Source organism: Haemaphysalis longicornis, unplaced genomic scaffold (assembly GCF_048455015.1).
Source record: "Haemaphysalis longicornis isolate Haplotype H1 unplaced genomic scaffold, Haemaphysalis longicornis Haplotype H1 scaffold_9, whole genome shotgun sequence".
NCBI classification, from domain to species: Eukaryota; Metazoa; Arthropoda; class Arachnida; order Ixodida; family Ixodidae; genus Haemaphysalis; species Haemaphysalis longicornis.
Window position 1 is genome coordinate 157,226,865 of NW_027526460.1, and position 15,000 is coordinate 157,241,864.

At 49.5% G+C, this 15,000-nt stretch overlaps 1 protein-coding gene across 1 annotated transcript in view; it reads right to left on the bottom strand.

Annotated features, from left to right (window-relative positions):
• Positions 1 to 15,000, bottom strand: part of LOC144151541 (medium-chain acyl-CoA ligase ACSF2, mitochondrial-like) — a 94,450-nt gene that overhangs the window by 36,556 nt on the left and 42,894 nt on the right. The window contains exon 7 of the mRNA XM_077682639.1: positions 7,128 to 7,223. Within this exon, the coding sequence (XP_077538765.1) occupies positions 7,128 to 7,223 (96 nt within the window). The remainder of the gene's footprint in view (positions 1 to 7,127; positions 7,224 to 15,000) is intronic.

Genomic DNA, 15,000 nt, shown 5'->3' on the forward strand with positions numbered 1-15,000 from the left:
GACGCCCCCCACAACAGAGAAGACCAAGACCCCCGCCTCCAGAGAGCCCACTGCCAGAGGACGATGTGAAGGTCATCCCCGCCCTCAAGGTGGACTGGACCTCCACACGATCCCGGCCGCCACGGTAGCGCACTATGCTTTGATGTAGGCCGGCGGAGAACTACCCAACGAGGGCGATGTGAGAATCCATTACAAGTCAAACTTCATCATTGTCACCACCCCTCTGAGGAGAGAGCGCAGAAGTACCTCGGCATGACCCAACCTGAGCTGCCCAACGGCACGTACACCTTGTGCAACCACATCCTCCGCCATCCGATACCGTGGTTGGAGTAATATTCACCGTACCAGAAAACGACACTAAGGAAGAAATTATGCACAGCCTGGTAGCCTCAAACCTCGTAGCCTATAGACGCCAAGCGGCTGCGGGACTCCACCCTGGTGCAAGTGCTGTTTCAGGGACCGCACGTGCCACTCTGGGTCCGCTACAGGGCGGCCAACCTACGCTGCCACCCGTTCAAGAGAAAATCAGGGGCCTGTTTCAACTGTTGGCAGCCGGGCCATCGAAAAGACGTCTGCCCCAAGCAGCCACCAACCCAAAGATGCCCCGCGTGCGACGCAGCACAAGCCCCGGAACAGCAGCCGTGCAAACCGAACTGCATCCTGTGCGGAGAGGCGCACCCAACGGGAGCCGCGGGTTGCCCCCGCCGCTTCCAACCAAGGCGTCGACAAACACACATCAAGAACGAGACGCCGAATGTATTAACCAACAATCAACAGAGCAGCACCAACCAAGGCAAACCACCCCAGACAGAGGGGAACCGCAACGACAAGACTACCAAACCCCCCGAGAAGACGACGCAGGTGAAACAACTGCCACAACTGCGGTAGAAGCGGAGTTACACCCAAGTTCTCCAAGGAACGACCAGCACCGCAACAATCGTTACACCAGCACAGGCGAGTACCCGGGGCCTTTTCGCTCCCAACTTCTCCCCTCCTCCCCTACATACTCCACCGCCCACAGCTCAGGATAGCAAACTTGATCTTATTCTAAAAGAGATGCAAAATATGCGAGCCGACATAGCCCTACTTGGAAGCGAGAACGCCCAACTGAGAAAAGAGAACAGTAACCTTAAAGCGCAGATAGCGAAGCTGACTACCAGCGACGCCGGGGGGCAGAACCCATCCCTCCACCACTTCAGCGCAAAAACACGAGAAAGCCGGCACGAGAAATCCGAAGACAACAAGGGCGGCGTAGACAAGGCAGAACTCAAACAAGAAATGCTTCGATCCCTCAACGCCACCCTAAAAGAATCCATAACGGTCCGCCGCGCGGAACTATTTGGTCTTACGAACGCGAAGGCACCGGCAAGCAACCAAACCGACCAGGCAAGCATGACCTCTCTGCCGATAGATATTCAGCAAGATACCGACTTCTAGGCACATCACCATATGGCAATAAAACTGCAGAGGCTACAGAGATACGAAAAGACAGCTGCAAGCCCACTTGTACACGCTAGAAGAATAACCCGAGGTTATAGCATTGGAGGAGACAGGACCCAACACCAAACTTCTCAACTACACAGCACACACACACCCCGATCACCCGCAGCTAGCTACAATCGTCAACAGAAACATATGCACGTCCACTAGCGACATCACCAACACAAATATACCGCACATATTCACCATTCTATTGCCAGTCAAAAAGGGGCAGCCGGCTCTCCACCTGCTCAACATTTACAGCCCTCCGAACAGACTACCCACAACTTCAAGGCCCTCCTGCTGGAAGCCCTGAGAATAGCCACACACCAACCCCTGATAATAGTAGGAGACTTTGATGCTCCACACGAAGCCTGGGCATACCATAAAACAACAAGCAAGGGCAGGAAACTAGAAGAATAGACTTTGGGTCTCACTATACACAATACGCCAGGAACCCCGACCCGCATCGGAAACAGTGTGCAAAGAGACACAACCCCGGACCTAACCATAACACACAAAATAGTAGGGGGAAAAGGAAGAGTCTACTCTCAATACTTCGCCAGCGACCATTGCATATGTGAATTACAAGTCAACTTCAAGACGCGGCTGGCAAAAGAGCCACCCAGAAAATCCCTCACCACCTGGGATCTGTTCAGACATAAATGTACGCAAGTGGAACCGCCCGGAGGAATCTACAGAAGGCAACATCAGAGAATGGAGGCAAACCATTTTGAAGGGCAAAGAAGGCAGCAATGCACCAATGACCCCATATTCCTGGCGCTTTACGTCCATTATAAGCTACAGCACATGTGGGACGCAGTCGCAGCATCGAAGCGAAATGGAGAAAACACCGGCGCAGGAAAGCACTAAGAAGAAAGCTACAGAACCTCAAGATAGCAACAGCCAAACACGCAGACTACCTCACGCGTATACGGTGGCTCCAAGCGTGCGACGAAATGCGGGGCACCCTATCGATGAAGCGCACGTGAGTGATCCTACGGAAACTTCTCGACCCCAGCTAGAACAAGACAGAATCAGCTAAGATCACGAAGCTTATACAAGATTACGAGTTCTCGGAGGTACAAATGCATGGTGAGCTGATAAAGCTATAGGCAACCCAAATGATAATACGCTCTCCCCACCTACGGATTATATGGCCGCGAGCAACGAAATTCTAGACGCCGAATTCACATTCGAAGAGGTGTACGCCGCCATTAGAACACTCAGAAGAGCGGCTTCACTTGGAGAAGATGAGATATCCAACAAAATATTTCGACATCTTGAAGAGACGGCGACATCTTGAAGAGAAGCCCACTTTAACAAGGTGTGGCGAGAGGGTGAAGTTCCCCGCGACTGGAAGCACGCTAACATAACACTCATTCCCAAGCCAGACAAACTAATGAAAATCAAAAACCTCAGACCAATATAGCTTACGTCGTGTGTGGGGAATCTCATGGAGCAAGTCGTGAACGCCCGCCTAGTAGACTACCTCGAGACGAACGACATGCTACCACACAACCAAGTCGGCTTCAGACCAAGGCTCTCCACTCAGGACGCACTTATACACGTTCAACACTATTTACTGCACCACCCACCGAAAAAAGACAACACGTCCATTTTAGCCATTCCCCCCACAAAGCCTTCGATAACGTATTGCACGAGGCAATACTAACAGAAATCGCGACGCTCGGGCGAGGAGCAAAACATTCACCTATGTTAAATCGTTCCTCACAGGTGGGACAGTCAAGATGAAACTAGGAACGCCCAACACACAAATCTTCAAAATGCCAGACAAGGGGACACCCCAGGCACCCGTAATCTCGCCTTTACTCTTCAACCTCGCAATTCTATGGACGGAGAAGCGCATTCTACAGCATCCCAAAACTAAGATCAACGATATACGAAGACGATATCACCCTCTGAGTCGACTGGGGAAGCGAGGCACATCGAACAGGCGCTAAGGAAAGGCGCCGAAATAATCGCGGAACACGCAACCAAAGCAGGCCTCATGTACTCGACTACCAGATCCGAACTAATAATCCTTCATCCCCCAGGACGAAACCGGCCACCGAACCGCTCATCAAAGTCGACATCGGAGGACAAAACATACCCACCGTCTCGACCTTAAAAATTCTAGGACTGCGGACACAGGTCAATAGAGGGACAGCCGAGACAGTACGCCTCCTAATGTCACATACGCTACAATTTCCGCGCTAAAAAGAATCACCCAAAAGCAACATGGCCTCACAGAGGAAGGGAGCCTAAGGATCGTACAGGGCGTCGTAGTCTGCAGATTCAGTTATCACCGGCCTTATGCGAATCTAACCCAGTCTACCAAAGACTCGCTCAACGCGCTACTTTGTAGAGCCCATCGCACTGCCCTGCAAATTCCACACTGCGCTTCAACAACCAGACTTGCGAAATTGGGCATTCAGAACACCGTAGACGAGATAATCAATGCCCATCGCACTGCACAGATACACAGGCTGGCGCAGACCACGAGGGGAACGTCCATGCTGCAGCGGATTCAAATACAATTGCCCAAGACCGACTCCGCTGCGGCCAGGATACCAAGACACATCCGATCCCTAATCAAGGTCAAAACCAGCCCCACAAACACGCACTCGTCCTTCCACGCGGGAAGAAGAGAGGCACGCGCGCAGTACCACTCGCAGCACTATCCACCAGACAAACACACCATGTATGTGGATGCGGCACGGTACCCCGACCGAGAGGCCCTCGCAATCGGAGGCATCGCCTCACCCACAGAACCGCAACCTGCAATCAAAGCCTCCTCTGCACGGCAAACCCCACCACTGCCGAAGAAACCGCCCTGGCTCTCGTCATAATCAAGACGCCAACACCGACCGTCGTCCTATCAGATTCACAGCACGCGCTTCACAACTATGAGAAGGGCAACATATCAGCCTCGGCGCTGAAAATTCTCCTAAAAAATTTCCCGACCAGCCCGAGATGTTGCTGTGGACCCAGGCTCACACTGGCATAGCAACCAATGAGGTTGTTAATCAGCGGGCACTTCTGTTGGTCTTACACACGGAGTACTCGAGGTCACTGGGTGCGCCTTCACTACATACCGTGACATTACACAACATTGTACATAGCCTTTTATATTTAGTCTGTACATAGCCTGTTATCATACTTAATCAACAATTCCCTCTCACTCCTTCTTCCCCTGGCGAGACCTGTGCCCTCTACCGAGAGGCAAAACTTCGCCCTGTAAATATTTTCATATAATTAAACACTTTCTCTCTCTCTCTCGCCTCACCCGCAAAACACTACCCCCCCCCCCCCCTACCGTGAACTTAGCCTAGAGGAAGGATGGATGTGGCGCATTCTACAAACCCACTCCTTCCCCCATCGCACGCAATTACAGCTCGTCCACACCCACCTCTTACTCTCCGCACAGTGTCCGAGATGCCGCAACCTCGGCACGCTATACCACTCCTTGAGCGAGTGCCCCTCGGACCCCTACCCCCCTTCCTCTACCCCACCAACGCGGAGCAGGCCTTGGGTAGCTCTTGCCTCGTGGATCAATGGACCCTGTCGCAACAGACACTACAGGTCACTTCGGCCATTTGGGCTGGGGCCACCGCCTCCGCACCCCAACCTGAACTCGGTGTCTCCCCAATACAGTGTTTCTCTCTCTCTCTCTCTCTATATATATATATATATATATATATATATATATATATATATATATATATATATCTCGCTGCGAGGAACGCGCTCACGCGCGCTCGGCATTTCTTGGTGTTTTTAACTGCGGACACCTTACATGAACCATTTGCTCAACAGCTACGTTGTTAAAAACGGTTCCCTTGGAGGCAATCGAAGCTGAGTCATTGGAGTTATGAACCACCGTCTATCCTATTGAGCTATCATCGCATTCCGGGCGCACAGAACTTCATTTGGGCTCGTAGCGCTGGCGTTGTCTTTGGTTCTAGCTCATGCTCTCGCGGTCCACTTTGGAAGAGGTGAAATCCTGCGGACGAAACGATCCAAGCCTGCAAGTCATGGAGAACTTTAGGCGGCAAGTTCAAAAATAAATGTGAGCTGATGACATATGGAGCGGAAACTTCGCGCCTTACTAAAGAACTGAAAAGCAAACTTAGGTCGGCTCAACGCGCCACTGAACGAATAATGATCGTAGTAACTCTTAGAGACAGGAAACGAGCTTTCTTGATCAGAAAACAAACTACAGCAGAAGATAGTTCTCAGTCTAAAATCACAACAGGAATGCAACAAAAACCTAACAAGAATTCCTGTCGTACGACAAAAAACTTTGTTGTGACAACAAAAGTCCTGTTGTTGCGACAAAGTCATCCGTTGTTACGACACACATTTCTGTCGTAACGACGAAGTCAATTTTCTCAACGACAACCATTCCTGTAGTAACAACAGAACGGCGATTTATGCTACTCTTCAAAATGGGCAATAACATTTAAATCATGTGCAACTACTGATGGAACATCAGGATCACGACAAAGCAGGACGTCGGCATGACGGAACATCAAAATCAGGTCACGAATACGACACACGACAGAAAATCAGAATCCTGACACGACAAGAATACGACAAGACGACAGTACGACATGCGAAAATACGACAAACTACAGAAATTTTTATTGTCGTCATTTTTGGCTGGCTGGAAATAAATTAAAAGAAATGGGCCTCGTCTGGCACCGTATTTAGGCGAATTGACAATCGGCCGACTGCCTGGGTGAGAGAATGGACACCGACAGATAGGTGTAAAAAAGGAGGAAGGCGAATTACTTGATGTAGGGACGAAATCAGGAAATTCTGAGGCAAAGAATGGACTCGAGTGACGTGGGACAGCGGGGTTGGAAATCGATGGGAGAGGCCTTCGTACAGGCAGTGAGCCAACTGCTCACCTGTGACACTACGTCACCCTCACTACCACCCTAGTGCGTTGTACCGTTTGAGCCGCTTTCTGTGTCCCACAGCAGGAATTCTGTTCCGTCGAATGGTCCGTAATTGAACACCTCCTAAATGACCTGGCCAGAACATCATCTCGAACCCGCTAACACGAGTCCTAAATCCACCTTGCGATGTTTGCCGAGGAAACGGGACGCTAAAATTTGCATGCAACCTTTTTTCCAATTATTTTTTCTGAAAGTAGACGAGTGTGCTTAGAAATGGGGAGTGCTTACAATCGCAAAATTACGGTATATATTTGGCTTTCTTCACACAGCCTCCATGGCCTGACTTCTAGCAGGCGAATAAAAATGAATATTCACAACATGAGCTGCTTGGTTATTACATTGCTGCAGCGTTTAAAGTAGTACATGTGTAGTAACCTTTCAAGGGCTATTAGCGAAGCTTATTGGGCAAATGTCTCAATGCTGTTTGTGGAGGTTATTGACGTAGTTTTGCCTCATGTCTTCTTTAGATAAATGAGCTGGCTTAGTTCGAGCTAACCTTCCCAAGGTCCCTTCTTGTTTTATTTTTTTAATAATGAGAAGCAGGTCTCCGTCTCAAAATTAGGCCCATCGTAGCATAACGTCGGGTATTATTTGCAATGAGCGCGTTGGTGGTAATACGCTGTGCCGCAGTAATCGAAGTTCTAAGTGCATATGATGTTTTCAGTTGCGTCGCTTTCTTACCTCGGGTGAAAATCCGGTGTTCGTAGTGAAGAGATGAACAGCATTCACCAGGTTGAAATGGCTGAGCGGGATGATCTTGGGTGTGCCCGTAGAACCCTGCAGGCATCGAATTAAGTACACTTTAGTTTGTGGGGAAAGTGGTTTTATCAATCACACGTTGGAACACCTGAGTTTTATAGATCACCGTTTCTCAGCAATGTAAGTGCCAGGGACTCCTGGCGGTCCACCGTAAACACAATAGCACACAAATCGACGCGGACGGGAACATAAGGCGACACAAAAAGCGGTGTGTCTTTTTAGTGCCTTCACATGTTCCCGTCCCCGTCGATTTGCGCGCTGTTGTGTTTAAGATGGACCATATCCAGCTACCCGAACTTTGAATACTTTTATACCGTAAAGTTTCTAAAGAACGCCTTCTCCCCAAGCAGCGCCCGCCCCCCTTTACGGGTGAAATATTCAATTTACTAAAAGCCCCAAAGATCGCCCACCCCTTGAAAATGCTAACTTTAATGCCGATGAGTAAACAAAATAAACGCGAATCAGCTGTTCATGTGTTGAGGCGGTCACTTATTTGTCCTTCGCGCGATTGATCCGAAAGTTCACCGATCCCGTATTTTTTACTTCGTATCACTGTACTTTGGGTGGGCGTTCTTTCTGGACAGACTCCTTGGGGACAGGTAAAAGCGATGGGGGACCCTTTGGAGCAGGGATGGGGGGAGAAGAGGGAATATGCAATGCCTGTGCTACCTGATATCTTTTAATTATCAATCGATCACTCGCTTGCAAGTGCTCCGTGTGTATGCACAATGCGGCTTTCGATAGGGAATTGGTTCGACGGCCTTGGGGAAGGCCTTCGAAACGGCCGTGTAGCACAGGTATGAACCAATTAACCAAAATAGAGCTTGAAGCCGGTCACAAGATTACGGAGAAACTAAAAGCAGAACTGCAGTCCCTCTTCATCTTGCTCACTCAGCTTTAAAGCTTCTTACTAAATCCCACCCCTCACTGGTTTTGGGGGGGAGGGGGGCAGGGGGGAAAGGGGTCGTACGAAACGTTCTTGGGGGTTTGCTGCGTAACTGAGAATGTGCCACGACCGGGCTGGACTAAAAAGAGCAGATGATCAGAACCACATAGTACGTGGAACAAAGACATACAGCAAAAGAGAAAGGAAGCGATGATCTCGCAAAAATTCGCACAGGCTCTTGCGTTATCCCTGATACGAATTTAGGGCGAAAGCCTCGGGGGAAACAGAGGCGCATGATTTACTACTTTCCACGCTCTGTGATGATGTTTCACGGAGCACGCTTGTGTGGACACGTTAACGGGACACGTTGCTACACCTGTACGTATACTCAGTGTAGCGGCGCTATGTTCCCGTCCACCATCGACATTATTCTGTTCCTGTTCTGGTGGGATTATTTAACAAGCAATCTGTAATTAAGGGTTGCACAAATCTGCCTTGTCATCCACATTTTACACCTTAATTATTTAGCCTAGAAGGAAAGGAGATTCGGTTATTTATTCAAGAGAGTGAAATGCTGGGCTTGTTGGTTCATACTGTTGCAAAAAAGAAACCAGCGGCAAGCACACGCAGGACAAGAGAAGGAGGGACACAAACACAACGCCGGACTACCAACTGATTTAATCGGGAAAATACGATACACTTATATGCAAAACCACGCGCACGCGCACACCTTGGCAGCATGAAAAGACAACTTTATACAGCTAGGAAGTGAAATTCTTTATCTGTTAGAACTACCGAAGGAACGCTGACACATGTCTTCTTGTTTTTTCTAATAAAAAAAAAAACGCCTCAAGTAACTCACGCTCACGTCTTGATTTTCCCCTCCCCACAGTTACGGCATGGTGAAATTTTGGAACACAATCCTGGCAGCTTTTTGTATGTAAAGCTAGATTGCTACCCGTGCCCGAACTCAAAGTTGCTCGGTGCTGCCTCAATCGTTCGTTAATGCACCCGCCCGTATGTCCAATATAAATTTTCCCGCAGGACAGTGGGACGGAGTAAACAACACCCACCGCGCACGACGTAAACTTTGTTTGGTGGTTAGTCTTGCAAGGGTCGCTTTTCCGATGGCCCCCAGTAATTTGGGAACACAGCCCAGAAAGTTTTCGTGGTACTGAAAATACCATGGTGACACCAAATCTTTGCGCAACTTTTTTCAGTCCATGCGATGTCCTGTGGAAGTAGGAAATCACTTCCACCTTATTTCTCGCATTCTTCTCTGGGCAGCAAGACTTTCTAGGAGGCTTGTTTAATTTCCTGCTCAAAGATTCCCCAACCGCCAGCAACATATGAGAGGGAAACCCAGACGCTTTCAGGCGTTTTACTTGTTCTTCAAGGCTCACCTGCATGACATGCGGGCAACTTTTGTTCAGGGCGTTCAGAAAGCACAGGTTTGCAATCCCTCGCTTTACCAACTTTCAGTGTGCCGAGCTGTACGGCACACTCAAAGTTTACGTCGTGCGCGGTGCGTGTTGTTTACTCCGTCCCACTGTCCTGCGGGAAAATTTATATTGGACAAACGGGCGGGTGCATTAAAGGAGCCATGAAGACAAAATACAAGTTGGGTTTATTAGAAAGACTGCTTAGTCCCGATAACAATGATACCAATATCATCGCAATCTTCGAACAAATAACGGAGATATTAAAGAAAACGTGTGAAGCAGTCGCGACCCCCTAGCCAATTTCCCGCAACTTTTCTATGACGTCATGGAACCTTGTTTGTGCGATTAGCGGCCGCCTAATTGACCTGTCGCGACGACACATGACTGGACGTTTGTAATGGTGCCTCTAGTTCCATTTGACCGCAACATTTGAATGCTAACGTGCAGTTAACGCACTGAAAATTATGTTTTATTGTTGGCCCGTATGACGTCATTGTTGCTCATAACACGTCACTGTGGCGCAAAATTTAAAAGTTCTTAAATACTTCTTACTTTTTTTCCGTTAAAAAACATATTTTGTGGCTGTAATGGAGCTGAGTGAGATACTGAATCCTAGTTCTTTCAACTTACACGAAGTTGTATTTTCTCTTCATGGCTCCTTTACGTCGACACATGGTTGAACCAAACGAATGAGGATGCACGGCCTAGAATACAAAGGTCAAGGGGGAAGACTTAAACGGAAATACGAACGATTGAGGCAGCAACGAGCAACTTTGAGTTCGGGCACGGGTAGCAATCTAGCTTTACATACAAAAAGCTGCCAGGATTGTGTTCCAAAATTTCACCATGCCGTAACTGTGGGGAGGGGCAAATCAAGACGTGAGCGTGAGTTACTTGAGGCGTTTTTTTTTATAAGAAAAAAACAAGAAGACATGTGTCAGCGTTCCTTTGGTGGTTGTAACAGATAAAGAATTTCACTTCCTAGCTGTATAAAGTTGTATCTTCATGCTATCAAGGTGTGCGCGTGCGCGTGGTTTTGCATATACGTGTACCGTATTTTCCCGATTAAATCAGTTGGTAGTCCAGCGTTGTGTTTGTGTCCCACCTTCTCTTGTCCTGCGTGTGCTTGCCGCTGGTTTCTTTTTTGCAATGGTTATTTATTATCCGCCTTAATGAGTCGGTTTAACCGGCGAAGTCATCCCCTGCATGTCGCGTTATCTCACTGGAGGCGCCCAGAGGATCCACATATCTTTGAAGCGCGTGGCGCTCCATTGCCCGCATTTTTGTTTACGTTACGATAGGTGTAGACGCCAAGGGCGTTCAAGGTCCACGGCACCACAAGACGTATGGTGTCTTCGCCTTAAAGATATTAATCACAAAAACGTACATTATTGTCCGAGGGCAATTATGGGATTAAAATAATAAAGTGGGCAATAATTGGTCAAGAGAGAGAGAGAGAAAACATTTTATTGAGCTCAAATGTGAGAGTGGAACCCTAGTCCGGGAATCCATGCGTTGCCCTCGCCGTCTTGGCCCGTGTCACCAGGAGAGTCTGGTCCTCCGGTTGACAGCTGGTCAACAGTGTCTCCCACAGCTCGGGAAAGGAACAGGTGGAGAGGGGTGGTAGGGCTGGGTTGTGAGCGCATTCCACAATTATATGCTGGAGGGTACCTAGCTGTGGACAAAACTTGCACAGCGCGGTGTACTGCGTGGGAAACAATAAATTCATTCGAACCGGGTGAACGTACGTGCCTGCTTGTAATTGTCGGAGTGTTATTTCCTGAGTTTTGCTGAGGGATGGGTGAGGGCACGGAAATTTTTGTCTGGTGGTCCGGTAAAATTGATTAATTTCCTGATAGGTGAGAAGTGGCGTCGGAGCTGCGGTGACCTCTGGGGCTCGGTGGGCCAGTTCGCGAGCCTGTTGGTGGGCGAAGTTGTTGCCCGTTACAGAGGCATGGGCAGGTGTCCAAACGATCGCCACTCGGTGAGATGGACGATATCGCTGAAGTAACCGCAGGGTCGTTGGTGCAACCCTCCCTGAAAGGAAACTGCGGCAGGCTGCTTGAGAGTCAGTGATGATGACTCTGCTGGAGCATTGGATGAGGGCTAAGGCAATGGCGAGTTCTTCGGCGTCTCGTGGGGATGTCGTACGGATGGATGCGCATGAAGTTAAATGGCTTCTGGTTGTTGTCACTGCAACCATGGTTTGGTTGTCAGCGTAGCTCACCGCATCTGTGTAGGACACGTCAGAGCGATTGCCATATAAGCGTTCGTGGGCTTAGCTGCGGGCGGTCCTGCGCTCGGGATGAAGGTCGGGGTTCATATTCTTTGGTAGGGGTCGTACAGAGATATGTTTACGCCACTCGTCTGACAAAGGGGCCAGGTGGGTTTGTTCTGCACAGGGCCAGTTGATGCATTGCAGAACAAAGCGGCCTGCTGGAGTGTGTGTCAGACGGAGGCGCTGGCTTGCGAGATGACCTTCAATGAGTTCCTCAATAGTGTTGTGAAGGCCCATTTCAAGAAGCTTGGTTGTCGATGTACTCATAGGGAGCCCGAGTGCTTGTTTAAATGCCTTCCGAATGATCCTGTTTAGTGCTTCAATGTCGGATTTGGTTAGGGCCATGTATGGAGCGACATAGGTGAGGCGAGAAATGTGGTATATTCAAAACAAAACACCACGAAGCCGGAACAATTGCTAAGAAACGTATCCTCCATCGCCGAATCTCGCTACGGTAACGCGCATTGCAGCCAGGAGGGAACCTTTTTTGGCTAGGTGAAAAGAAAATCCGGCAGTCTCCCGTACGCTGAAATCCCTCCGGTGCACCCCCACGCGCATGTGCGAAAAAGATGGTTGGAAAGGACGTAGACGTGATGGTAGAGAAAGTGGCAGGGTTTATGCATAACTTAGCTCCTCTCTCGCGTCTGCCGACACTGGGAAGTGGCAACGGCGCATTGGAGGGGGCGAAACACACGGGCTAATGCCGGCCGCACGTTACAGCTTTGCTGGTTCCCATCTGTGCTGAGTGCGAGGGCGCATTACTTTGTTAGCGTGCCTGGCACAGTTAAACTTGGATGTAATGGACCTCTAGGTAACGAAGCCCGGGATTTAACAAGGTTTTAAATGCAGAGCACTTTATGGGCTCGCCTTGTCGTCTTAGCTTGTTAACGGTCAATGCGACTGCCGGAATCAGGCGGCGCAGCGAGATAACGGACCCAAGTAGAGCTTCTGTCCCGGCGTCAGGGTGTCACGCTGAGGCTTCGAAAAACCGCGTGGTTTAAATTGTCACAACCGTTGAAACAGTGTGAACCGCTGGTGCTTGTCATACATCTCCCCGTTATTTATCGCAAAGAAACCTGCAGGTACATTTCAGGCAAAATCTGTGTATATAAGCGGCATTCCCCGGGTTTCATTAGTTAGGAACGCTCGTTGGGTTGGCTTTTACGGAAGTAAGCGAAAAAAGCGGCCACGCAAGACGAAAATGGCGCTTTCGAAATGACACAGAAAGGCTCCCGCCGCGCAAGAAAAAATTACGCGTTCGAAATGGCGCAAAAGAGCTCAGCATACGAAATTAAAGCAAGCGCAAAAAGAACACAACTCCCGCTGGCGCAGTTTCTGGCACGGGGCCCGCGAGCACTGCGAACGCTGGAAATTTGAAATGCATTGTATGGCAGCAGTGAGCGGATAACGGCGGTGCAGGCTATTATGGCGAATCACTGTTCTGCACTTACGACATTGAGCGGAACGGCTTTAATTTTTGCAATTCCCCGTTGCCCCCGCCACAGAAGTGTACGTGTTCGCGACCTATATGTAACGAAGGCGTTGCGGTGGTTAACTTTGATGTAACGAACAGCTGATCAGTCATTGTTTGTCGCGCTTTTACTGAAAAATCGGCCAGAGAAATGCACTAATTTACGAGATACTCGCACTACTTTAAGGAGTCAGCAGCTACAAAAACTTTGGGAATCGTAAAAGCAAAATCCGTCATGATGATGATGACGATGAACGGAGCGGCTAGCGCAATCCCATGGCTAACGTAGCACCAGCTTTAGCTTTTTCCTTTGTAACGTGACACCAGGTGGCAAGAGCAACGACGCTTCAAATTTTTTACGCCCGTACCGCAAACCACCGCGCCTTTCTCTGTGTGAGTGCTGTGTCGGTTCGAGACGTAAGTTTTGAGGTTCTAGGCCTGCTTGCCGGCGTGTAGTTGCGCGCGTACTTTGGCAGAATACCTCCACCGCGACGCCTTTGCCCTCGCAGTTGTTAACAGCCCGAATGACCCCCCCTGTCAACTCCCTCACTGTCCGCACCACCACCCTGGCAGCGGCCGCGGAGGCGGCATTAGCCCTCGCACTAACTACTGGGCCGTCACCGACAATTATAATCACGAATTCAAAAGCGGCCTTTCAAAACTTCACCCGTGGGTACAAATCGCCCATGGCGTTCAAAATTCTCCTTCAAAATCCCCCGATTTCCTTTGTAGACAACGTCTGGACCCCGGCGCACACAGGCTTGGGGGAAGACACAACGCAGCACAAAGACTTGCCATCCGTGCCGGTGCCAGCCTCGTTCCCTACCACGGCGCCAGGTCAGCCAGGGATCACTTAAACACTTACGATGATATCACTGCGCATTACCGCTTCGCTCGCCGTCAGTACCCTCCTGCCCACCCTGAACTGACCAGCGATCAGGAGTGCTTATGGCGACTCCTGAAGACGCACGCTGGCCTGCCGAGCACCGAATTCACCCCTCGCGATTCCCCCCGCCAAATTGTCCACTCTGCGAGGACCTAGCCACGCTGGTCCACTCCATGTGGGCCTGTCATCAAGACCCCGTTTCCACCCACAGTTAATGAAGAGCAGTGGAAGGGAGCGCTGAGCAGCTCGGACCAAGAGGTCCACATACTTCTGGTCACCCGTGCTGCCAACGTCGCTGCCGGTCTCAAACCCGCAGCCACACCGCTTCCGTAAACCAATTTAAGGGTCAATAAAGTGATTCCTCCTCCTCCTCACTGCTGTCTGTGCTGTAGGTTCACCAGTGATAAGTTCTGCTGCCGTAAAACGAAAATATTACTGTCTTCGAGACCAGCTACCATTTTTAAATGCCGTCACCACCCACTTCAAAATCCCAGCTAGCACACTCATCAATTTTGAGTGCGAGAAAGAGCATCAAGTTCGCGAAAAGGCCTTTCATCATAAGTTTGGTGTTTGAAAAGCGCTAGGGACCAAAAATTGTCGAAAGGCAAAAGTGATACTTAAGTTACATTTGCGAATACGGGGCTAAGTTACCTCGGCTCTTTGGAGCGCACTGGATTATGTAATCTCGTGCGAACGCAGCAGGCGCAAATCACGTAGCTTTGCGCTGTGAATAAATCCTCCAACAAATCTGAGTGATGTGTCGCATTCTGATTTTGTTTATGCTTTGTTCACGCGAGCCTTAACTCGAATACTGCATGTAAAGAATACATAG